The 27,578-nt window shown below is 34.6% G+C and overlaps 1 protein-coding gene across 1 annotated transcript; it reads right to left on the bottom strand.

Annotated features, from left to right (window-relative positions):
- LOC121410072 (septin-11-like) lies at positions 1-24,406 on the bottom strand. The gene is made up of 10 exons (XM_041601929.1): positions 24,315-24,406; positions 18,762-18,900; positions 14,691-14,804; positions 13,261-13,342; positions 11,728-11,986; positions 10,592-10,681; positions 6,220-6,316; positions 5,293-5,461; positions 4,313-4,445; positions 1-3,557 (listed from the first exon to the last, which is right to left on the bottom strand). Exons 1-10 carry the CDS (start codon positions 24,363-24,365, stop codon positions 3,378-3,380), a joined length of 1,314 nt encoding a protein of 437 aa, XP_041457863.1. The 5' UTR covers positions 24,366-24,406; the 3' UTR covers positions 1-3,377.
- Between the last annotated feature and the right edge of the window lie 3,172 nt (positions 24,407-27,578).

The following is a 27,578-nucleotide window of genomic DNA, read 5'->3' as shown; positions in this document are numbered from 1 at the left end:
ATTATTGAGTTTTATTCATAAATATTTTGACTCCTTTCCACAGGAGCAGCATACAAATATTTGTCTTCAAAACAAAGAGTTAATAAATTTTTCTATTCTACAAATCCAGATTTTAAAGGTAAATCAGAACTATGACCTATGTCCTTTGCCAGTGCATTTTGGGTATTTCAGGGTTTTCACTATGTACTGACTTCTATATCTGACATATAGATAAAATAGCTATTTGCAGATGCAACATTCTGAATTAATAGCCTTTACATGTTTTCTCCATAGAAATGCTCTGGGTTGAAAAAAACAGTTTCATTGTAGGACTTTCAAAATACAATTACAACAAGGCTAATTCCCATTATGAAAAGTATGGCAATTTAACAATTCAAATTTTCAAAGGGTCAGATACTACTTTCAACTTCAGGAATTTTTACAGTCCCATCCAAATGATTTTATAATAAAATGTTACAAATATACAAATCCCACTTTAATTCCAAATTTGGTTATATAATGTGCAAAACCTCTGTTTCATACACTTCACGTGTAGTATCCAGAAAACCATGTATTTCCCTCCAGAAATGGAGGCAAATGTTAGCACTGTGAATATCTTTTGTTTGATGATTAAAGAAGACCAGCAATGGTTATTTACCCCCCCCAAAAAAAAAAAAATACACTTCACGTTGATAAACCTTCCAAATAGTATGATTAAAATCACATCTCCTAATTTTGAACAAACCAACAGTTAGAACCACTAAACAGAATAAAAAAGGAACAGTGAGAGAAAACAATGGCCTATTAACATGGTATTTAGTAAGAGCTAACAGAAAATAAATACTTGCATAATATGTTTTTAAAAGTAAGAGTAGCATAAATGACATAAATACATCTGCACAAACTAAAAAAAAAAACATGAAAAATAATATATACAATTTAGATTAGTGATACGGTTCACATATAGAGTATGTATGCTATCACTTTCTATTATCAACTTCTGGCTGCATTTGTGTTTCCATTTTAGTTGGCATGCTATTTTATGTTTCATAGCACCAGTATAAATAAAAACAAGAAATCTACAAAATGATATTTTGTACGACGTCATTATACTTTAAATATTCATAGACAATAAAAATGGAAGAGCTAAGTTTGCATTCTTGATCAATATTCACGTGCTCCTTTTCTTCATGCAAACCTTCATTTTTTTCTATTCATTTTTTTCTAATTTCTAAATCTTATCCCACTTCCTAATCACTAAATCTTTCTAGGCAATCATTCCTTCATAAATTGATTTAAAATTGACTCGATCATAATTGTGAGAAGAATCTATATTGTACATTCTACTATATGTATATGGTTGTTAGTAATAATGATTAGCAATTTAATAGCAAATACATAAATTTACAAGGAAATAGTCAAAATGATAAATATATGATTATGTAAGGAATAACATGTCAGTGCAGCACTAGAACATGGTTACAACTCAATGAACTCATGGCTTGGTGGGAAATATTGATTACAGAATCGGTAAAAAAAACATATTTGTATCCAAATTTGTATATAAGGCAACTATAATGGTGACAGGGCTGTGTGAATTATAAAGAAAATTGCTCTTGAAACGATAAATGGATATGTAACATTCATATCTTCAGCAAAGTTACACGAGGCATTTTTTCTGATCTACTTTTCTGTGATTTTGATGCCGAAATTACGGATGATTTCTCCTGAAATCCCTCATTTCCTACAGTTTTACATCATACAATAAGTGCACATTCTTACTTCAAAGATTTCATTGACAAAAATTACCAGAAAATATATTTCCTCTGATTATTACATCTATTGTCTATCTTGAACATCTGATTGAATATGTAGAAAAAGATCATTTTCCTTCTAATACACTCTATGTACACTGTATGAACCTTGTACAACCTGTACAAATTGTGAACAAGAATACCCTCTAATACTACATTAATATATTTTGATTGAGTGGCATATATGAGACAGGTAACAAAATACATCTCACGTTACAACATTCAGAACGGCTTGGTCCAATATCATGAATTCATCTTTCTAAATCCATTCGCTTTTCCTTAAGAATATTAATGATAAACATATTGAATATGCTTAAAAAGTGACCAAAGAATGCAAAAATGTATGTATTGCAGCATTGCTATCTTCTGTTTTCCCAGCAACATCTGTCAATAAAGCATAACTACATGTAGGTCTGGTAGGACCTGGGGGGTGTTTCACAGAGATTTAAGTATGACTTAAAGTCGCACTTAAATGCCTAGTTGTGTGTGGTATAAAAGGCATGGCCGCATTGGTCAGATCATGCAAAGAGGACGCACACTACTACTTAATAATCAATTAGATTGCGTGTTGCATTTCAGATACGCGTCACCATTAAAGTGCGATTTAAGTCATACTTCAATCTTTGTGAAACATCCCCCTGCTTCAAATACTTTGGCCCAAATTCACAGAGGTGGTTTACGTAACCATTGGTTGAACCCATTTATACAGTAAATCTGCTAAATCCATGGGTTCAACCAATGGTTTTCAAGACCACCTTGGCGAAGTCTGGACTTTATTTCACAGTTCTTCATGAATTCAACATCTTCATATGGACTCTGTGTAAATAAGAAGTAATAAATATCGTGTTTACACGGATTGCACCTAAAGCGTGCTTTATATATATCTGCATCCATTAAACCCGATATTCACCTACTAATAGAAAACAACTTGGTTTTCAACACCATCTAGTTTTCACCTTCACTTATCGACCAACAACAGTACTCTTTCAATTCCGACTGAGTGATTTTGGATATGCAATCCCATTTGATTGACGGGAAATACAAAGCGAGGGAACTTGAGAAAAAGATTTAAAATAAATCTAGCAAAATGGAACATTTATGAATGTTTGTATGTGAGATCGCCAATTCTTTGCAAATCTTCATCCCGGGCCCTGTAACAGAATAGGCTAGCATTTGATCATGGGCCTCCTTTCAACAATTGATGTCATTGATTATTGTGTATGATCAATCATAAAATTGGTTCCATGATCAATCGCTAAGCTTTTAGTTACAAGGTGGAGACATCTAAAAAAAAAGAGAACCACCCCCCCAGCCAATTGAGACCATGGTCCTGTAACACAAAGGCTAGCGATTAATCATACGATGGATTTTCATGATTGATTGTACATTGTAGTCAATGGAATCAATCGTAGAAAAATGTACTACGATGATTGCTAAGCTTTGTGTTACGGGCCCCCTGTCACGCGACAATAATGGGAAGGTCGTACATAAAAACCTGACTTCTTGTATAAAATGACATTGTGTGTGTGTTTCCCAGAACCAATCCCACAATGCTGTATATTATCATATCACAAAGATCTGAGCTCACTTCTTCTTGCTCTTGGCAGGAAGGGTTTGAGAGGCATGTAGCGCAGCATCATCAGCAGCTTGTTGCTTCTTCTGATTGAACAGGTTGATCTCTTCCTTCAACAGACGACTCTGTTCATCTTGCTTCTTCTTCTCCTCGGTGTACTCCTTCTTCATCTTATCAAACCGTTCATGGAGCTGGCGAGGAGAGAAAACAACAGGTATAATCAACGCTCTTTAAAATAAAATTTACAATTAATTATATGGCTCTTAATAAACTGTTTTTAAGCAGTGTATACTAGTATCCTGGTTTTGGCTACACTGGTAGTATCAATGTCACTCCCACTCACAGACGAGTCAAGTTTGAAGTTGCACCTTGAAACCGTACTTTAGTATTACAGGAGTGAGAGATTAGAAAGGGTTCTTCGGATATCAGAGAACCATATATTTCAATGTACAATGTATGTATTGAACTTTGAGACCTTTGACCCTTGACACCCATAATCTAATCGGCTCCGTAACACAAAGATTAGCAATCAATCGATAAATGAACTGACCAATCAATATCAATGTTATACACGAATTTGGTTTGAAATACTGACTAGGGCCCAGTCAGTGTGGTTCTTTCATATTTGCAATCCATTGAAAACTGTGTTCAGAGCCCAGATCTTTTGTTACTCCTATATGCATACTTGGACAACGTTGAAAACTAAACCTGTCCAATGGTTCCCAAATTATCACGTAAAAGAAAACGGGGAAGATCAACCACCCAGAAATGTGATGGTTCTGTAGGCAAAGGCATAATTATCACTTTGGGTTTGGTCCCTGTGTCATCAAACTTGATTACACCCTAGTGAAATGGTGCCCCCTCATTGGCCAAGAGCACATCTGCCACAAACAATTTTTGAAACAGGATCCTGTACAATCCTTTTAATAGAGTGTGTTAAACCTACCTCTTTCTCCATTTGTTTGAGTTGTGCTTCTTTGACCTTGACACGTTCTACAAACACTTGTCTCATCTTATCTTCTTTGATCTGCAGAGCCTTTATGTGTTCCTCTCTCTTCAGCTCATATGTTTGTTGCAGGCTGTATTGAGAAACATCATGAAGAATATCACTTATCAATATCAAAATTTCAACAAATGATACATTAACAGAGGTGCCAAAATATGAGGAGCAAAGCAATGTGTGTAAAGAATGGCTCAACCCCCTAAATCTTTCTGATCAGAGCGTTCTGTTACCACTAAACTTTGTATTAACATAAAATTACATAATTTTTTCTCATCAATGTTAAACAAAAATCAGTTTCGAACATAGACTCTAACATGGAAACCAAAATTGGATCCCAACATACTTTCTTTGCTTTAAGTGTATTTAGTCTTACATGACTGGAATTATCACAAATATTGTTACATTTTTACAACAGTTCTATCAAAGGAATATATCAATGCAACTTACAGGCGATACTCACTAAAGGCACATGACTTATGAAAGACATTCCAAAATTTTATTTAGGACAGAGTACTACAGGGCCTAAATTAATCCAAGGCTACCATGGTCATGGTCTAAAAGCCCCATTCATTGGTTTTGTATTCATTGTGCCTTTATTTTCCCCAATTCTGCTGTAAGATAGAAATATGCCCTATAGAAAATGGTCATGCCCTAAAATATTGAACATATCTAAAGGCCTGGTAAACCCACGGAAAACATATCTCGTATTTTGCAACATTTTGCAACATATTTTGCAATCAATAAAATATGCAATATATTTTGACCTCTGGATGACCTTTGACCTTATCATCCTGCATCATTATTTGTACCAAATGTAAACACAAGTTGAACAAATACTTGAAAAAAGGTGGACATGACGTCATATCATTTGACCTATTGACCCCTAGATGACATTTGACTGTCATCCTCATGGACATACCTACCTCATTGGTTTATTGTCAGCAGCAGTATCAACAAAGCCCATTTCCTCTAGTTTACATCTCCTGTAAAGCTCATAGTGACGAGTGTGTGTTTGTTCAATAAGATCTTCCATGTTAGTCCTGATCAGCATCTCACGAAGCTTCACAAAGTCACAGTGGTTCTCATTCTCAACTGTGTACAAGATAAGCAAATGTTGGTTTCAACCAAGTTCAATTAATCAGCTTGTGTTTTATTATAAAGGTAAAAAAACACAGATTCATAACTACCGAATTCTTGTACCATAGAAATATGAATAAACTTACTAACTACAATCACCCCTCCTGCCCAACCCCACAATTTCTATATAGGGCAATCTTTTTTACAAAATATTCCGCGGAAAGGGAAACTGACTGTAATACAAACTTTTCGAATAGGCATGACTTTTTCTGATGCTGTTTTCTCCACTTCAATATTGGGTAGTCCAAATTGTAATACATGTCTTTAATAAAAAACTACATTACAACTTACTGACTTAGCTAATGAGTCAAATCAAAATCAAGGTTTCCATGGAAGCTAAAACCGACGGAATACTTACCATCAATAACAAATTCACGTAATACCACCAAGAGTTTTTTTTATATATTTGATCCTTGAGCAAAGATTAATAAGTGGAAGTGTCATGGTCTAGTGGTTCAGACTTTTGACTTTCACCCAGAGGGTCATGGGTTCAAATCCAAATCATGGCACTGATTTCTTTCAGCAGAAGATTGATCCACAATGTGTTACACTCAACCAAGGTGAAGTAACAGGGGACCAGACAGGATCCATTCCTTATAAATTGCATCAGGGTAATAATATTCAATTCCTATTGAAACTCATATGTTGGTTCATATGATGTTAGTTCATATGTGCTATGCAAGCAGCAATTATTATATAAAGCTATGACCTACCTTGAACGATTCCCCATGGGTACTGCCTGGCTCTCACCATCTTATTACCCATCTTCACTTCTTCTGTACTTCCTACTACAGCAAAGGGAAGATGGCCCTGAAATATGAAAATAATATCAAATGAATAATGAAATTAGTAACCTATTTTCTACTATAATGACAAATAAAATCACACGCAATCATCATCCCAAGTTCGAATGGACTTTACAAAGTTTTGAGATTTTGACCAATATTTCAGATGAGAAAATATTATTCAACAGTACATTGTATGTATCGGATTGTGTTTTGATTTTAAAATTTGTGCTTAAACTCATTCTTAAAATAAATCTCTTTCTTCAACAGACCCCTAAAAGTGTGTCTATCTCTCAGGAAAACTCACTCCACCGGAAATAAAAAGAATCATGCACATTTGCAAGACATTCTCTACCCAGGCAAGGAAGAAAATTACATGGGAGCTTAGGGCGAATTTGCCCCGAAATGCCCGAGTGAGCCCTGGAAAACTAAACAGAGCCCCAGTGCAAATATTATACAGCCAGTGAATTTAATAAGGCTTTTCATAAATTAGCTCAAAGTGATATTCCCGACTACTTTAGTTTAATGCATTTAAATATAAGAAGCTTACAAAAAAATTTTGATACTTTCTGCGAATTTTTATCCACATTAAACACATTTCCATTTTCTATTATTGGTCTCACGGAGACATGGTTGCATCCAATGTCTCCTCCAATTTACAACATTGATAATTACAATTTCCTCCATATAGATAGAAAAGTTGGTAAGGGAGGAGGTGTCGCTCTCTATGTACATAAAGATCTTAATTACAAAGTAAGACATGATATTGAACTTCAAAATGTGGAATCCTTATTCATTGAAATTTCTAACGCTAAAAATAAGAATAAAATAATCGGTGTAATCTATAGACCCCCAACCAATAATGCCGACATATTTTTAAATGAATTGGAATCTAGTCTTGAATCAGTTTCTCGAGAAAACAAAAAAATCTATATCATGGGCGACTTTAACATTGATTTGTCATTTCCCTATACTACAATAGGTCAACATTTTACTAATTTATTATCATCATTTGGATTACAACATCTCGTTAATAAACCAACTAGAATTTCTAACATATCAAATACAATACTTGATAATCTTTTTTCTCATGCACTTGATAAAAGTGATAATGGAATAATATACTATGATATTTCAGACCATCTGCCTATTTTTGCAATGTATCCAAATGACAAACGCCCTCACCAACCCAGGGACAAAGAAAACATAACCAGACGGAAAGAATTTCAGGGAAGCTACCCAACGTAATATAGAATCCCTTAAGGTAGATTTGGCTGAAGAAGATTGGCATGATATTTACCTAGAACAAAATGCAAATGACTCTTATGTAATATTCTTAAACAAACTTCTTTATTATTATGATAAAAACGTGCCATTACTAAGAGTTAAATCGAGTAAAAAGAAGAACAAACAACCGTGGGTCACACAAGGTATAATTAAATCCATATTCACTCGGAATAGACTTTATAAAATATCCATTAAATCGCCTACAATTCAAAACATAAATAAATACAAAAAATTCCGCAACAAATTAACTTCAGTTATTCGCCGAGCTCGCAAATCTTACTTTTCTGATGAAATTGAAAATAACAAAGATAATAAAAATTCATTATGGAATTCTGTAAATGAGATTTTAGGTAAGAAAAAAGAAAACTATGATAACATCAATTTCGTAGAAAACGGTCAACACTTGCGAAACCCAAATGATGTTGCTAATGCCTTTAATAACTTCTTCAATAATATCGGTCCAAATTTAGCTTCAAAAATAGTATCTAATGATAATGATTTTTCTGAATACTTAAACGACTTTCCGGAACATTCTTTATTTTTTAATCCGACTAACACTCATGAGATCTTAGAAATTGTTAGGTCTTTGAAACCAACTAAATCTTTAGGGCATGATGGAATAAGTGTCTGTTTATTAAAACAAATAATTCACTTTATAGCTTCACCGCTCATGCATATTTTTAACCTCTCTCTGCATCATGGCATTGTTCCCGATTCACTTAAGATTGCAAAAATAATACCAATATATAAGAAAGATGACCCATGTCTCACTTCCAACTACCGACCAATATCTTTATTACCGAGTATCTCTAAAATTCTTGAAAAAGTAGTTTACAAACGATTGTATTCCTTTTTGAACAATAACAATATATTATTTCCAAATCAATATGGTTTCAGAGAGAATCACTCAACCAATTATGCAATTTTACAATTATTCGACAAAATATCTGATTCTCTCTCTAAAAAAGAACACAATGTTGGGGTTTTTATGGACTTATCAAAAGCATTTGATACTATGGATCACCGCATTTTACTTTCTAAATTAAAGAGATATGGAATCAGGGGGGTTGTTTTCACTTGGTTCAAAGATTACTTAAGTAATCGACGCCATTATGTTTCTTTCAAATCAAACACATCCAATATTTGTACTATGAAATGTGGAGTACCACAAGGATCGATTTTAGGTCCCTTGCTATTTTTGATTTATATGAATGATATTGTAAATGCATCTCGAGAATTAACATATGTTTTATTTGCAGACGATACAAATGTCTTCTATTCCCACAAAGACTTAAGTATACTCGTCCCGACACTTAATTTAGAATTAAAGAAATTATCAAAATGGTTTAAAGCTAATAAACTCTCCCTAAATATAAGCAAAACAAATTTTATGTATTTTAAACACATTCAAACTAAACATATGTTCCTTAATATATACATAGATGACATCCCTATCATTGAAAAACAAGAAACCAAATTTTTAGGTGTATGGATTGACTCAAATTTAACCTGGAACAGTCACATTCACAATATTTGCATGATGGCATCCAGAGGAATAGGAATTCTGTTTAGATTAAAATATTATCTCTCCCAAAAATCATTATTTATGCTTTATAATTCGTTCGTTTTATCTCACTTATCTTACTGCAACTTAGTATGGGGGTATGGTAGTAAGGTAAAAATAGAAAGGATTTTCCGTCTCCAAAAGAAAGCACTCCGCATATGTACTCATTCACATTTCATTGCACATACTGATCCAATATTTCACAACTTAAAAACATTGAAAATTGAAGATATTAACATTTATCAAACGGCCATATTTATGTTTAAATTTTCATCCAATACAATCCCGATTCCATTTCGCAATTTTTTTGTTTACAACAAAGACATTCACAATTATCCAACACGGCATTCAACAGATCTCCACTTAACCAACCCAAGAATATTACTCGCTCATAAGACGATACGCCACCGTGGCCCAGACATTTGGAATGCATTGCCACATGATATAAAACAATGTACATCTCTCTATTCGTTTAAAGCTTCGTTGAAAAAATTTCTTATTTCTAAGTATACCTAATTTAATTCACCTGCACTCACCCACATGCACACACTTGCACTTCTTTTTACCAATTTTTTTTTTATATACCAATATGTATATATATATATATATATATATAATATAAATCTTATATTTCGTGACGATCAGTTTATCAAATATAATTTATGATGGTTTTCATGTAGCCCCCTCTCCTGGCTGCTATTGCTTCAAGCACCTCTGTGCTTATAATAGCTGGCCCCTGTATTTTACCGAACTATATCACATGCTTAGGTATGATTTAATTACCAGTCTTGTTTGTATTATTTACATTGTATCTTTTAAATTGTCACATTTAATTTGTATTCATTCAATTATGTGAACATGTTAATCTATCATTGATTTCTGAATAAAATGCAGAAACTCCTGCAAAATAAATTCACCTAGGGTCCAATGCAAAAGATATTGTATGTTTGATTTTACCAGGGCCATAATGTGGCTGCGATGAATGCAAGGAATGCTCCCCAGGGAGCGGAAGTTGTGCACTTTTCATGCTTGATTGAAATGAATCCAATGACCAGGGTAATAATATGCTGTAACACGCTTTGGGCCATTCTGGGAAAATCGCTTTATAAAAATTGGCTATTATTATTATTATTCATACAATGTGGCAAATTAGGTCTGGTGAGCTCAAAAGTAGCACCGTAAAAAAAAATAACAAAAAAAATTCCCTGCAAGCAGGTACTGTAAATAGGTACCCAGAAGGTGAGAATTCCTTTGATGCCCACGCACTAGAACAGGGTAGCTAAACCAGAATATCATGCAGCACTTAAAAACATAATAATAATAAGCTACATAATTTTGATATTATCATTATTAATAAAATCAATTTATTAAAATGTAGTTAAGGGCAAGGAGAGGAAGAGAGGAAAGCCTTTGATATTCAAGTGCTTATCACTGGGCAATATATCTTACATTCATGGATGAGTTGAGATCTGCAACAGTCTCATCATCGGTAGGGAACTGGTAGATTTGAACTCCATTGCTCACAAGCTCGCTCATGATCTATAAAAAAAAAGGAGGATAAAGATATATTAACAATCGAGAGCAAATGATTCAATGTTGGTCAGTAAATGATATTTCAATACAAAATTTCAAAATGGAGAGAAAAAGACAAATGAGAAAGTGGGAACATATGATTATATACAATTATTTAATTTTGAAATATCCCAATTTATACAGTGAGACAAATGCTTGGCTTGGCGATGGTTGGGTAGTACTAAAAAAAAATGAGGTAACGCTGTAGACTTATTTTCATTTCTGAATATTACCATCAGTACTTTTTCAAGAATGATTTTGATTTTCAAAAGAAATAATGGGATCACACAAACATAGAGAAGTACATGATTATCTACTTTCATTCTTGAAAAAAATGAGTGCAGTGACACTAAATGACAGCATAAAGAGTGCATTTCATTTCATTTATTGATTCCACTTTTAAAACAAATATCATAATATACATAACAAATATATTCATAAACATAGTGTATCAATGATCAAATTAAATATCTAACATAAGTATTTAAGCATAAGGTACACTACAAAATGTAAAAAAAAAATGTGAAGAGCCTAAATAAAAAGCAGAGCTTGTAGAAAATTAAGCTCCCAATGGGGAAAAAATATAAGTTGTTACATGTACTTTGAGCTAACAAATGTGGAAACGGAATACACATTTATTACATAGATTGTTTTACACAAAATATATCGAAAAGCATCAAGTTACCAGAAAATGATGTAGAAAAAAAGAATAGGAATCAAAATAGTAAGATAAAATGAAATTGGAAAACGACCAAAAAGAAAGAGGGGGGGAGGGGTCAAGGGATATAGAGCTAAGTAAAAATTTAAGTCCCATTTCTAGTAACAAACTTATCTTATGAAGTGGGGCTACATTATCTGAATGTGAATAGCAACATGATTTGCTCAATCACATTACAGTTTTGGGAATATATAATAATAATTATATAGGATGGCTTATTTCATAGGATACCAGAGATATTCTACTCGTTCATGGACTCTCTCTGGTATCCCATACTGAGCTATCAAGTACTAACCTTGATTTTGAATCTATGAAGTTCACTCTTTGAGACGGTATCAGCCTTAGCAATGACAGGGATGATATTGACCTTACTATCTAGCTTCTTCATGGTGACCAGGTCCAATGACTTGAGGGAATGGCCGGTTGGTGCAATGAAGTATAGACAAGCATGGATACGGGTATCATGGTACATGTGGAATGCTCTCTTGATCTTCAGCTCTTCCTGGAGATAGTTCTCAAACTGACTATCAATGTACTCAACAATGGACTTGTAACTGGAGGAATGAAATAAAGAGTACAGGAATTGGAAATGTTAATGATAAATACCAGTTGTGGTAATGATCTCAAAATGAGTTCGAACAGAATCTAATGAAATTACCAGCCAAGTGTTTGCATCTAGAAATTCAAAGAATATGTGCCAAACGGCTCTGAAAGAAAATGTGTAATTGCTGAAAAATTAGCAACATACCGGTAAGCACAAATGGCTGGTGATTTTCCAAGCAATATTAATACACTGACCCACATATACTTTTCTGCGTTAGTAATCATCCAAATTATCGGTTTTTTTTGGCCAAGATTTCACATAGACAAGTTTACATTAATATACCAGATCTAGATCTATGATAATATGTTGACAATTAACCTTGATTTCTAAAGACTTTCTCATAAAATAATTGTTTTGCTGCAACTACTTACTTTTATTTTTAATGATAATAGTCTTATGTACAGTATATCAGATATGACACAATTCATGCATCTAATATACATGTACATTGGCGTAAATTGTGCCTCGTTGTGAGTTCACCCTTTGGTTTTAAACCCGAGAGATTTGTGGACGACAGCGGTCTCAACTTCATGCACTAATCAACATGTTTCTTTTTCAAAGTGATTACAAATAAACACTACATTTTTCCCTGGATCTCACTTCTTGATCCATACATAGCCCAGCGCACATTACACGATTGCAACGATTTGCCAAATGCATCTCAGTGTAATCACATCATTGGCCAGCGCAGACATTGCAACAGCTCTGCAACGGGCAACATATCCATAGCACCTCCTCTTTTACACCAACGTTGTCTGCGCTGCAGCAGCGCAGCAAATTGGTTGTGACGTCATCATCTAGGACAAATCTGATTGGCTAAAATTATCAAAACGGCAGAAGAATGCCAGGAAGAATCGACATGTCAAATGTCTGAGATTTGGTCTGCGATCCTACTGCAACAAATCAGATTGCAGTTGCAGCACATTACAGGTTGGCACACACTGCAATTTTGTTGCAATCGGATCTTTAGTTCAATCGTGTTGCATAGTGTACGCTGGGCTTATTAATCAATTAAGTTACTCTTCCCTGCACTTTTATAAGATTCATCCTTAAATCATACATTTCTTTGCTTTTTCAATTCTTCCTCGCTATCCTGTGCTTTTTTTTACACATTTTATGAAAAAGTGAATGACCCCCATACAAATGGCAAATGTATTATGGAACATTAAAATTGTGTGTTGCGTTTGCATACCTTGGAAACCACAGAGGGAATATACAACCTACCTTTCATCTTTGTTGATCTGGTCACCGAATCCAACAGTATTCACTATGGTAAGCTTCAGTCTTACATTAGATTCTTGCAGCTCTGCAAAGTGATGAGATCGATCATAATTTGTTTGGATGATGAAGATGAAAATGGTGGTGAATGTGATTATGGTAATGATGATGATGATGGTGATCGTGGTGATGATGATGATTATGATAATGAATGATGATGATAATGATATGATGAGATGATGATGGCGGGTTGTGGTGGTGCTTGTGATGGTGATGATACTGAGGGTAATGATGATGATGGTGATGATAATGGTGGCGATATAAATGATGATAATGGTGATGAAAATGGTGGCGATATCAATGATGATGGTGATGATAATGGTGGCGATATCAATGATGATGATAGGACCGGGATGATAATGGCAAAGTGTGATGGCTACTCCAGTATACTACTTCTACTACTAATTATCTTCATCATAAAATTTTCTCAAACAGATAAAAGAAATCATTCATGGAAGGAATCTATGGTAATGTACATGTATGTTTCCTGACACTGTCATAGGTCAAAACTCAAGGACATCTCAATGGAATGTACAACACACAATTATGTCGACCAAGTTTCAAGAAAATAATGGAACCATGTCTCTCTATCATCTAGTAGCAAGGAAGTGAAAGTTAGACAAATGACCCCAATATACTAAAACAGTACCAGCAATAAAAGTGTCAGTTTCTTCTTCATTTTCCTTCCTTGTATAAATTTAACTACACGGAAAGATTATTTGTTAACCCTAAACTTGTCACAACCCCTAATTTATCCATAACACACACACATGAATCCTTTCAAGCTGTAATGTCCCTTGCATGTCACAAAAACATGTTCAATGTACAGTGTAGGAAACAGGAATTCCAAGACAAATAAAAAGGGAATGTGTACCAGACATGAACTTCCTATAATCATACTGAGCAAAATTTCTGTTGTAAATTACACTATCTATGAATGGTTATATCTTTTTCAGGCAATACCATTCAATTCGACTGGTTAATATTCATCCCTATATTTAGAGGTTGAGCACCCAAACCCATTCAGTGTTTAAACTATGATCGTTTTGTAAATTCAAAATGTACTCTGGTCCAACTGTTCCCAACACTACATGTGTCATCCATAAGCATCTGATACAAAATCATATCCCTTCAGCGTTTCGTTATAAATGTATCATCAATTTCTATCTCGTAAGTCAATAAATATGCCAGATGAATTGCAGTTCTTGTATGCGTTCTGACAATTGGAGACATGGCATACATGTATTAAGAGTTAAAGAGCTGTCAAGAGATAGAAACCAGAGACAGTTATAATGGTTTAATTTATTATCAAGATCCTTCACATATAACTATGAAGCTCTCATTACATCCTGGGTAGAATACTGTAAAATTCATACCATATGTATTAGCCTTGAGTTCTACACCAGGCAGTGTGTGGGTTGCTTGTACATTCTCAAACTCTGTGTTGAACAAGGTGTCCATTAACGTTGATTTGCCAAGACCGGTCTCACCTATAATAAATCATGAAAAGGAGAAAATGATCTGTTTTATATTCACTGATATCACTGGGCTTGATAAAATGATCACAGGGAGTTAAATAAATACATACATAAAACATCAATATTAAAGTTCAATAAAATAATTTACATACACACTTATGAAATTTGATGTTGTGGTGGAAATTGTACAAAGACGTCAATAAGGCTACATTTACACGCCAGTACATGAACAAAAATTCAATGTTGTTAAATAATTTATATTTTGAAGTCTTTCATTAGGCTACTGAATATTAGACTTGGGAAACTTAAAAAATTGCTGAACAAACTAACAAAGATATTTGCTTTATTAGACGTTGAGCTAAAAACCATCAAAAATTTAAAGACCTGGAACAAGAACAAAAAATGGAAGAAATGAATGTCAAAATGACTCTGAAATATTTACCAATTTGGTTGCAAGTATCCAGAACAGAGATTACAGGTTTTTTTTAACTATTAACTCAAGATGGGTTGATCAATTAACATATATTGCAAAATGAATTTGGACAGAGAAAAAAAATGGCCATCCAAGTTCATCAAAAAATCCTTGAATGTATGTAATGTGCTGAGTAATTTTCTTTAAAAAAAAAGCATTGATTAGTATTATTAAAATAGCAAAATACAGATGACTCTCTCAGAGTCAAATCTCTTGGGATTGCAAAAATCTAATTGACTTTAATAGGCAAAATTCAACTTCAAGATGTTACTGTGCATGTATTATATGCATATTCTGGTGTGAAATAATACCTCCAGTTAATAAGTGATTATTCAATGTAATTTAGAAGGTAGACTTGTATGTCTGCTAGCTCTGGTTAAGACGGATACTATTTGACATGATATTGCCCATCAAAACTATAGTGTGTGTGTGTATATGTGTGTGTGTATGTACATGTACATTGTATGTAATAAAGTGGACATAGTAAGGAATAGGCCTATCAATGGAAAAAATATAATTAGAGGCAATATCACAACTGACATGAAGATTACACTCACGTCTACAAAAAAGCGAATGCATTTTAGAATAAATAATTTAATTTCCTAGTTACTGGGTTTCAAATAAAATATAATTTTGGTATTGAAAACTGCAGTTCATTACTGACAATTTGGTCATTGCAGCCACTGCCAAACTATTTGCATACGGTAAATGTATTTCCCCCTCCTAATTACCTCCAATTTTTAGTTTAATTTGCAGCATTATCACACAAACATGTATGGTTTTATGAGTGACTGACTCCAAACAACAGCTAGAAATGTGGTAAATGCATTATGGCACAATAAACATTTGCAAGGACTAGTCATTTCATATCAAAGAAGAGCTCTACATGTATTTTACACTAAAACAAAAACCTACATCAGGAAAAAAAAGATATACAGGGGCTGTGGGCAACTTAGCACTGGAAACAAAAAAATGAGCCCTGGAAATCCCCAATCCTCATAATGTTAAAGCTTTAATTCAATTTTGCACATGTATTTAGGCAATTTTGGTTAAAAGTTGCACCTGAAAAAACACATTTTTTGGCTGAAGTACATACATACATATGTATGAAACTAATATGAAAAAAAAGGTACATACATGTATATGGAGGATGAGCTCAAACAGGGTATATTTCCAATTGGTCAAATGCCAATTTGTCCAATTTACCACTTGTCTACTATCATTTGGTCTACATGTACCATCAGTTCGTCCACTATCCACATGGTCTAATTGCTAAATTCATCCACTCACCATTTTGTCTCACAACCGGTTGGCTCCATTGCCATTTCATATACCATTTGGTCTAATAGTACAGTATAAAGTGTTAATTGGGTGAAATGAATGAAAATAAAATGGACATTAGACCAACTGGTTATGACACGATGGTCATAGACGAACTGGTGATTAGAGTTAGACAAAGTGATGATTGGACCAAATGGTTTTTAGACAAAATGTTGGACGAAATGGCATTAAACTAAATGAAGATGTGATGAGTGGATAAATTGGCAATTTACCTTAAAAAACAATCCAATGCAATAACTTCCCTTGGAAGTGCTTTTAAATATAATGTGCAAAATTTCTAGTAGGAATAGAGACCGGTATAAGGTTAAAAAAATGGACAGAATAAGATTCTAGCCAGGTAAAGGTGGTTTTCCACGTACACTGTCCCATATAGGCTGAACTTTGTTGATGTTTTAGTTTGATACATGTATTTTGCAGCTCAGATTTCATTATCTTAATACCAGGTTAGGAACATGTACATATCGACATCAAAAGCAACATTGTACTGTACATGTAGCAATAATTAACCTTGATTTTCTTTGAAAAATCATAATTTGCCACAAGTAAAGGTAGCCTACTAACCAACTCACAAAAAACCCACTCAATTTAGATGTACAAGTATTGAAGTGTAAACCACAGCTGTATTTTGGTAAGTAGAGATGATTAGCTTTTCCGAGAAGGTGATAATCTCAATCAAGTTCAAGCTGATCACTGGGAATGAATGGCTCATCCTACATGTATTTCTCATCCTACATCCTGTACACATGTACTGTACAGCTCCGATAATTCCATTCCAAGTACAAGTATGACTAACCGACATACAGCCAGAAGTGACTGCTAATATATGATCAGTTATCTCCATATTGTATGCTCCATAACAAATAAAAATCAGACTGTCAATGTCAGTGTTCTACATGTAGCTAGAGCCTTTTTAGTGGTGGTTGCAATTTCATGACAATAATTTTTTTTAAAGGAAAAGTTAGTCGTCTTCAAGCCAGAAGTATAGAACATCATGTACATGCACATGTAATGACAACCTGACATTAAATCTTTGAAAATAAACAATTATAATATAAGAACATTTATTTGCATAATTTACAGTAAATATTACGGTGTAAATGAATGAAGTACAATTCGTCTTTCATGTTTGTTTTCATAAAAAACACTTCCATTTTGTACTTGAATCATTTCACACAGTACCACTGAATGACAAACTTGACAAGTATACATTGTTTATTTTTAATAACAGAATACGTGTACATGTACTCTCCATCTGTACAGACAATAGATGGACCGTTTGCTGCTGGCTATCCACATAAAACTTACAAAGTTATTTTTCAAGGAAAAGGGAAAAGAAAAAAAGGTGAAGAAAGGATGAAGGAAAGGAACAGCAAGAAGAAACAAAAGAATTTTGAAAAATATGCAAGGTCATATTATTAATCTGAGAAAACAAATGATATCACAAGATTTACCCCCTCCCTCTCCCCCCTCCCCCTCCACCAAAAAAAAAACCACATTAGTGCTACATGTACCACTGGTACATGTACAAAATGGTAATCAATTTGTCACTCTATTCCTATCCGATACACTTGGTCCAGTCTTTTCATACTCTGAAGTTTTCACATTCTTCAGCAGGAGTCAATTGTTAATAATTTCAATGGCCCAAGCTTCTGGATGAGAAGCTACATTCAAAGCCAACAACATGCAGTTGTTGTGCAGATTTTAGGCAAACAGATTTAGAATGAACAGCCGGAATGCATTTCAATAGCATTGAGCAAAGTACAATCAACTCAGAATCAGTGCCTTTTCACACTGAATCTTGAATCATCATTGTAATAATGATTCCTATTGTAATCATGTTCTAGTTTGGTTTCACATGTGCTAAATATTCATCAGTACCCTTATTTTTCACTGGAATTATCATTCAAATAACAATTCTTTTACTGTATGAAAGGGTGGTCAGTATACTTGGTACTTACACGTATTTGCAATCAGATGATAATTATGTGTGTAGTGTACAGATTTCTTTTTAATACATCATTGAGCATTGGAGAGCGTACAATGGTCACTGCCATGCCCCCTCCCCCTTGCACCTTTCCCTTCTTTTTCATTGCTTTATACTGATTGCAGGGCTGGTTTTATCCAATAGACTAGAAAACAAAAAAAAAGTTACTTACCCACACAGAGGATATTGAATGAGAATCCCTGATTGACAGATTTATTGACCAACTGATCCGGAAGACTATCAAAGCCCACATGACCAGCAAGGTTGAGGTTTCGAGTTCTATTCCTTTCTTGATCATCATTGTGACCAACCTAATGATAAAGCAACAAAAAAATGAATTTGAATTAATAATATCAATGCCAATGTTATATGGATAGATTCCAATAGAATTACAACCCACATGTACATACATGTACAGTATGAATGAAAAATATTAATGTAGACATTTATGTGATTTGATATCCAAAAATTAAATTCTAAAGAGCTGGTGTACAATTCTAACGCTCGATTGCCATCATGTTTCTTTTGTAGCTTGCAGCATACGAATGCACCAGCCAATCACATTCGTGTTACCATTTTCAGTTCATCGTAAACTGAAAATCGGGGTTGGCAATTTTTTTTTTTTAGAAAATCAGATTTATTTGATTTAAATCAGATTTTTTATTTATATCATTATCAGATTTGTAAAAAAAAATTTACAAAAATTTCTAAAACAAAGTGGAAACACCAAAAATATAACACACATATTACACTGAAATAATTTTTAAAAATCATACATTTCACAACTAAAATTATCATTAACTTCTAGTTCATAATTAAATCCATTCTGAATAGAATTTATATAGAATATGTAAGTCATGATGAAGATGCTGCTTTCTGCATCCTCTCGTGTAGGGTATTTAGCTCCTTCTGACTGGTTTCGTCAAAGTTGAGGAACCGCCTTGGTACAGCTAATCCTGCAATGTTAGTGTTCCTATTCAAACATGAAATGAGGATTAGTTTCTTTGGAACAATTCCATGACTCAGAGACTCAAATTCTCAAAAAAGAAACATCCTTGATATTCAAGCAAAGTACTGAAAACCATGTGTTTAATAAAGAAAATTACATTTATTTTTGTTTGTTTAAACCTCCTTTTGGTATTTGAGCCATGGTTGGAGCTTTTTTACTGTTTAAAGCATTGATTTGCAAAGCTGTGACTTATTCGGAAAAAAGTTGCATGTTTGTTTGAATTATTTCAGTACAATCATCCTGAAATTATTATTTGGCAGTTCTTAAGAGGTTTTGCTAAGAACAAGAACACAGATTCTACAGCTTTAAATAACATGTACATGTAAAAGAGTAAACAAAATGAAATATTGTTACACGCATGATTTATTGAAGTTTGGCAGGAGCATTTTCTATGCATTATTGAACCTTTCTCAGTGTACCCACTCAATTAAGCATAATTGTACAGTAAATCTGAACAGGTCTTTATTCAAACCACTCCTGGCCAAATTCCCTGTTAAAATTCAGGCCTATAATTTAAGGGTCCTAAATTCCCTCCTTTTTTTTAGGGGGAAGGGGTTCTGGAGTACCATTGCTATATGTGTAGTGTATTAACAATAATTTATTTCCAAAAATGTATGAGACATGTTACATAATTAGTTTGATTACTTTTCAATAAAGAATAAAAACCACAGCAAAGGTTTTTTTTTCAATATGACATAGCTTATAATACTTATTACTACTTAATGTAGTGTTTAATTGAATACATTCATCTTTCATTTGACATGGCATATTAGTTCATGTGAATGATCAAAATAGAAGAACTGCCAACAACCCTACATTTACTCTCTATAAAACACTGTGACATAAAGAAATGAGAAATACATTTTTCTATCAACAAAGAAGAATTGCACAGGGAATTTTTTAAGTCCACTGATAAAAGTGGAGTAGGGGGCTAGGTGTTCACTGCTTATGTAGGCTACATTGCAAGATGAACCCAGTTTTATTGACATGATTTCAAGTGTTTTGAGTAGATATAAAGGATTTATTCATGTTTTGATGAAATAAAGTTGCTAAAATCTTTCTATCTTGAGTAAAACAAAAGTATAACTGCCACAAATAAAAAAATTGTCAATCATTTGTACATGTTTCCATGAAAGTGATCTAACTCAATGATTTTTTTAATCATTGTGGAAGTGTAGAAGGGGACCAAGAATTTTTATAGGCTACATTGCAAGGTCAACCTGATTTCATTGACATGATCTAAACTGTTTTGAGTAGATACATGTACATCTATGAAGGATTTATTTATGTTTTGATGATATGAAGTTGATACAATCTTTCTAGATTTAGTAAAAAGTAATAAAACTGCCATGAATGAAAAAAATGCTAATCATTTGTATATGTTTCAATGGAAGTGATTTCAATCAATCATTTGTTTTAAATCACAGTGAATTACATTGTGATTTACATGTAAATCAGCCAACCCTGCTGAAAATGGTAACACAAACATTAAGCCTGGGACTAAAACCTGGGTACCAGGGTCCCGCCAGAAGCACTATCTTCTTAGTATTTCTAGCCAATTAGGGGTTGTTCCACCAGTCATATTTCATGTGACATGATTTTCAGGTACCTGCCCTAAAATTACCGCAGTTACCCAAAGACATACAATGTTTTGAAATCGGCAAATTATTCATACATATGAGGAATTTAATGTTGGCTCTAAATCACCAATTTTGAGGCTAACCGGAGGATGGATATGGAGTGAAATTAGGGTGTAAAGTATTAAAGAAATTAACCTTTTATTTTTTTTTATGCAGTTTCAACGTATAGTTTTACAATAAATATGCATTTTTTCCCACCTTTGCCACTCGCAAGTATTAGAGCGACTTTTGGGTCTCGATGTTCAGGTAAGTGGAGCGTAGTGTAGCGGTACAGAAGTGAAGTGGAGTGCAGCCTGCACGAACATCGCTAAACCAAAAGCTTCAGTCTCTGTATTTTGGTTGTTCCACTGAACTGCACTGGCTCCCAAACACAGACTGAAGAGTTGTTGGCCCGTACATACAAACAACGTATTAGCAGTAACGTTAGATATAACATTCAGCGGAAACCTGATTTTCGGATCGCTTTTTTACATAAAATGGCACATTATAAAAAAGAAATTACATCCAATTTACGAAAAAAATATATAGAATTCAGAAATATTGTACCTTAGACCGCAGTTACCGCTAATTCCTTTCAAATGATGATCAAAACATAGTCATGTTCAATCCTTTCATTGGTTAACTAAAGTTGCCATCTTGGATGACATCATCATCCTTACAGACGTATTTACCAGCGGAAATTTGTCTATCTGACGGTCAATCGGATTGGGTTCGCCCTAGTCACTAACCCATCTCTGTGGTCTAGTGGTTAAGGCACCGGCGTTCAAAGCAGGGGGCTCGGGTTCGATTCCCGGCAGAGACATTTTTCGGCTATATATCATGATTTGTGCTGCTGCTTTGCGCTTGTACATGTAGATGTGCGAGCGTTCAGAATTTGTCACTCACATTGATCGGCCATGATATCGAAAATTCTAATGGAAAGCCTTGATAAAAGCACAACTTGTTGAACATAGAGGGCAGCAACACACGGCTGCCATTCTTTCCTCTCTGGAAGAAAAATTAAAATCATCAGTGACGTATATTTTCGATATTTTCTTGGAATATGTATATCAAAAAAAGATTACGAAAATGGTGGGCCTTCGTTCAAGATATGTCATTTAAAATAAAAAAAAAAAAATCTAGACAAAACCCGGTCATACGAATTGGGCGACATTATTACACATGCAGGCTCGCACTAACACACTACCGTCAGTGAATGGGGATGATAGTAAAATGTCAGAAATTGTTAAATGAATCCAGAGAAAGGACAGTTATTCCTGTCTAGAACATCGCTTGAGGAAACCCTTGATTATAATCCTGACATCGAGGCACAAACTGGACCCTCAAAAAAAGGAAAAGTTGGACCTCTGTCGCGTTCGTTCTCGGTATCGATCGGCCATTTTGTTTTTAATTTTGACAGGAGAATGAACGAGACAGAACTTTTCCTTTTTTGAGGGTCCAGTACGTGCCTCGATGTTCGGATTCTGTGTCGTGATAGACCATCCATATAATCGAGGTAAGTGCATAATTTCTTTTTTTCCCCTTTCATTTGTAACGAGTGCTATTGCGACTCCAATTTCTACCCCATTTTGGAGAGTACATGTCTGCCTAGTATTACATGGACCAGTCCTGGCTGGGCTCCCGCCCGCTTTGTGGGCCAGAGCTCCCTGGGTTACACTTGAGATAGGCCTAGAATCGAATTACAAATACAAACAAGAAAAATGGAGTTGGACACACAAATCTTCAATTCAATTTCAATCAAGCTTCCTCACAATTACTTTTTTAATCACCTTCAAAATATCCTTTACTCCTCTTAATAACGTGCGTCCAAGTTTAATTTCAGTTTTCGAGATAGGCTGCGCCCTTAAAAGATTTATATACAGCAGATGATTACGTCACATGCGGGTTGGACCCTAACGATTTTCGAACCAAGCGGAGGGATGAGAACAGAGAGAGAGAGCGAGATGATGTAGACAGCTGGCAGCCATCTGTTTCCGCAGAGTTTTAAACCATTTTTATTTTTTTAATTTCTCCTCGTACACAGACGGCTCGCCATCATACAGCCACCATTACATGTAGGGGACTTGCAATGCAAAATCCCCCCGTCGGGGCTCTTCAATTTTTGCCTTGAATGAATCAAACTGTTGAAAATTAGAATATTTGCCACAAATTAGTGAAAGATAATTTTTTAAAATATTGAAATTGGCATAGTTTTTATCATTTGAAAACAAAGTGCGTAGCTAGTTTAGGTCCCCCATCATACAGATCGCACTAGAACTAGGCCTAGAAGTTTAGAACTTCTCCGGTCTCTGTAGACTGTAATTTGGCAAGTGAACTGTTATTTCATAACCTTTATAATAGACATCAAATCTGTATTATTTTCTGACCTTCTTGTTGTATGATGTTAAGTTTAAAACAGTTTTCCCCCCAATACACAATTAATTTAATCCCACGCTAGTACATGTACTATTATCTACTGAAATCTCACTTTTTAAGATGCATGACTCAATCAACCAACTGTTTCTCATTTATATGTGATTTTTTTTTTAATATATATATATATATACGCTCTTCAAATGTAAATAATATTCAATGTAAACTTTGCACAATTAGTCTTCGGACTACAGCATTGTATTCTGTTTTATATCTAATAAACCGAATTGAATTGAATTGAATTGAAAAATTGAAGTCAACGCCGGAGTTCAGCTGAACAACCAAACACAGACCGAAGCTTTTGCATGGTCTAATGATGACACCCACCTGACGTGGACAGTGTTCAGTGTCCACAACCCCAAGGCCACTCCATATATCTAACTGTTAGAGTAGGCATGGTAGGAGCAGGCGGGGCCGCGGCCGCATCGTACGGAGGATTAGCACAGGGGTCACGCCCATGGCCTTTCTCGGCCAGGGAATTTGATCTGCGGTACGCGTACGGTGACAGCGTTCGCTGCGCTGCAGCACCGTTTTGACAGTAAAAAAATAATTTATTTCTACACTCATAAACGCATTATTTTCTTATATTCTAATAACATAAACTGTGGAATTATACAAAGACACATTAAGTGCTCAAATCATATCCAATATACGGGCAACTCACCGAATTTTCGTGTGCTTCCGCTCTTGGTAAAAGATCACTCTCCATCGTCATTTTGCCAGATTCGTAAATGGATGAAGATCAAATGCGCCCTCTAAGGCTCTATATGCTCGAGCTAGAGGGCCGTTTCATGAAAATTTTGCCTTTTTTTCTATTTCGAAAAAAATGGGGGAAGAAGGAGAAAGAAAAAACAAACAACAGACAGGGGGAAGAAAGCATGAGAAATAATTCTATCATTTAGGGAAAATGGTCCAATCAATATACCATTATCATCTGTGATTTTTTTGTGTTTTTTTATCGTGTTGTTGGTGTTTTTTTCTCAACGTTTGGAAAATGGGAGGGGCGGTAAGGGGCAACAACTCAGACTTCTCTAGAATATCCGTTAGTTTTCAGAAGAAAGTGGAGCAGAGGCCTATTTTGGGTCACAGAAAAAAGGTCGACGCTTTTGGTATGATATGCAGCAACAAAATCTGTTCCTTTCCGAAAATCTTATAAAATGCAAAAATATATATGCATAAGGTCCTTACCGGAATAAGCCCCCAGTCCACGCCCCAGTGGCGTATAGTGGCGGACCGTGACCCGGAGGAGACAAAGCATTGGAGGGGCACAGCATTGTTCACAAACAATAATACAGTGCCCCTCCAATGCTTTGTCTTCTCTGGGTCATGGTTAACAAGAAAAAAAAGGGAAGATAAGATAAGAAAAAAGTAAGGTGAATGTTATGGTTTTACTACTGCATGTCTGAGAACAAAAAAAAAGGTTCTTTAATTGTTCTTTAAATACACACACGCCTAGACTAGGGACACCACACACATAATATGACATTCACTTCTTAGCTTTATTCTTATAAAAGAACAAAGATACATAATTAGATAATTCGAGCGCGAAGCGTGAGCTAATTTTTTTTTGGAGAAATTTAATCTGTTTTGTCCTGAAAATGGAACATTTTGAGCAAATATGTTTGTGGTCAGGCGCGTACGCAGGATTTTTGAAACGGGGGGGGGGGGGTTTCGAGCTGATTTTTTTTTTTTAATCTCCCGCCCAGTCTCTAAAAAGTGATGAGCGGGGGGTGATGATTTTTTTTTTCAGCGCTGCAAATAAGACAATAACATTTAAGTGGGGATGGGGTATGTAACAGTGCGGTCATGACCCGCGAGCGAGCAGAAATGTTCTCGTTTTTGCGTTGAAAACCGTAACCTTTTTGTCAATAGTTTGTTGGTATCATAGTCGATGCTACATGTCCTTCGGATCGTAGCACTCATGATATGGCCTTGATCAGAACACTAGAAACTTGAGAAATGTCATGAATAATTACGAGCGAGCGGAGCGAGCGAGCCGAAATGTTTGCATTTTTCCGTCAAAACATACAATTCTTCTCAATAGCTTGTTGGTAATGATTACATATTAGTTGATGATACATGTCCTTCTGCTCGTAAGTCTCATGATATGGCCTTGATCAAGAGACTAGAAACTTAAGAAATTTCATAAATGATTACGAGCGAGCGGAGTGAGCGAGCCGAAATTTTCGCGTTTTCCCGTCAAAACATACATTTCTTGTCAATAGTTTGTTAGTAAATCAAGTATTAGTCGATGATACATGTCCTTCTATTCGTAACACTCATAATACGGCCTTGAACAGGAGACTAGATACTTATGGAATTTCATAAATTATTACGAGCGAGCGGAGCGAGCTAACCGACATTTTAGCGTTTTCCGTCATTTTGGTTTTCATATTGGTAAAACATATTTTGTAAGAAAACGTATGTCTTTGTCTTGGTTCACTTGTATTCATAAGTATACATCATGTATGGCCTTGTTAATGGCGATACCGTGATCATGTCGGCGACATATGGAAATAAAATATATAATAAAATGGAGCGAGCGAAGCGAGCGGAAATTTTTTCTGTGTTTTTCGTCGGAAACATGAGATTCTGTTCATTATTGCTGTCATATACATTATTGGGTAGGGGAACTGTCCGTAACCAGACCAAGGAGTTATCAGGCGATCGCCCGATAACTCCTTGACCAGACCGACCCAGGGTGACCAGATCTCACGAAATGAAATACGGGACAATTGACGAACGAAGATCAACAAAGAAGCCCACACAAAGTGTTAGACTTGTGGAAAAAATATAAAGAATTGGAAGGAAAGGTGAACGAAAGAATGAAGGAGAGAAAGAAAAGAGATGATTGAGAAGCAAACGAAATAAAGGAAAACAGAAAAAATAATTGAAAGTTAGAATAAAAGAAGGATGAAAGAAATAATAAAAGAGATAAAAAAAGTTTTCCGTCATTCTTTGAAATGAATATAGAAAGAAAGAAAGAAAGAAAGAAAAGAAAGAAAGAAAGAAAAGAAAGGAAGGAAGGGGAGATGAATAAATGTCTGAAAGACAAAATAAAGGGGGAAAAGGTAAGAAAAAGGAGAAAAGAAATCATGAAGGAAATAAACATGTTTCCTTCATTCTCTGAAAGAAAGAAAAAAGAAAACTGAAAGGAAGGAAGGAAGGAAGGGAAAGATAGAAACAAAAGAAAGAAAGAAAGAATAAGGGAAAATAATAAGAAGGGGAAAAAATAAAGAAAGGAAGAAAGAGTGGAAGGGAAGAATGAAGGGATGAGAGAACGAAAAAAAGAGAAAATAATGGAAGGAGAGAAAGAACGAAAAGAAACAGGAGACGAAGAGTGAAGGAAGCCAAGGTAATTATAAGGAAAGAAAGAATAAAGGAAATAAAAAAGGATATTTGATAAAGAAGGAAAGTAAGAGAAAGAAGGATAGAAAGAAAAATGAACAGAGAGAGAAAGAGAGAAAAGAAAATGTCTATAGGAAAGAAAGATAATATAGGAAATAGATAAATGGTTTATTAATAAAAATCAAGACATCATCGCGGCTAAGGCCGAAGTGCGATGTATTCAGAAGGTAATAAAGACACAAAAAATATTCAAACAATAACACAGATAATTACAAAATAAATAATACGGATAAAGTATGGTATTGGAAATAAAGATAGATGGAACAAAAAAGGGCAAGCAGAAAGGATAGGGTCTGTATAAAGGAAAGAAAAAGGGAAAGTTCAGACTTCAAGTAAACAAAAAAATCCAATTATCTAATAAAAATCATAATTTCATTTGGTGTTTTTTAAATGTATTTTCAAAATTTAAAAAAATAAAATGTTTTAGAAATGAATAAAAGTTCAAAGTGAAACATATTGTTAAACTTAAAAATTAGATGAAACATCGCGGCATCGTGCACACCATGGGTGTCGATCACGG

The sequence above is a fragment of the Lytechinus variegatus genome, chromosome 1 (genome assembly GCF_018143015.1).
Source record: "Lytechinus variegatus isolate NC3 chromosome 1, Lvar_3.0, whole genome shotgun sequence".
Lineage (NCBI taxonomy): Eukaryota > Metazoa > Echinodermata > Echinoidea > Temnopleuroida > Toxopneustidae > Lytechinus > Lytechinus variegatus.
Note: the sequence above shows the minus strand (reverse complement) of the source record. Positions and strands in the feature narration are given on the sequence as shown.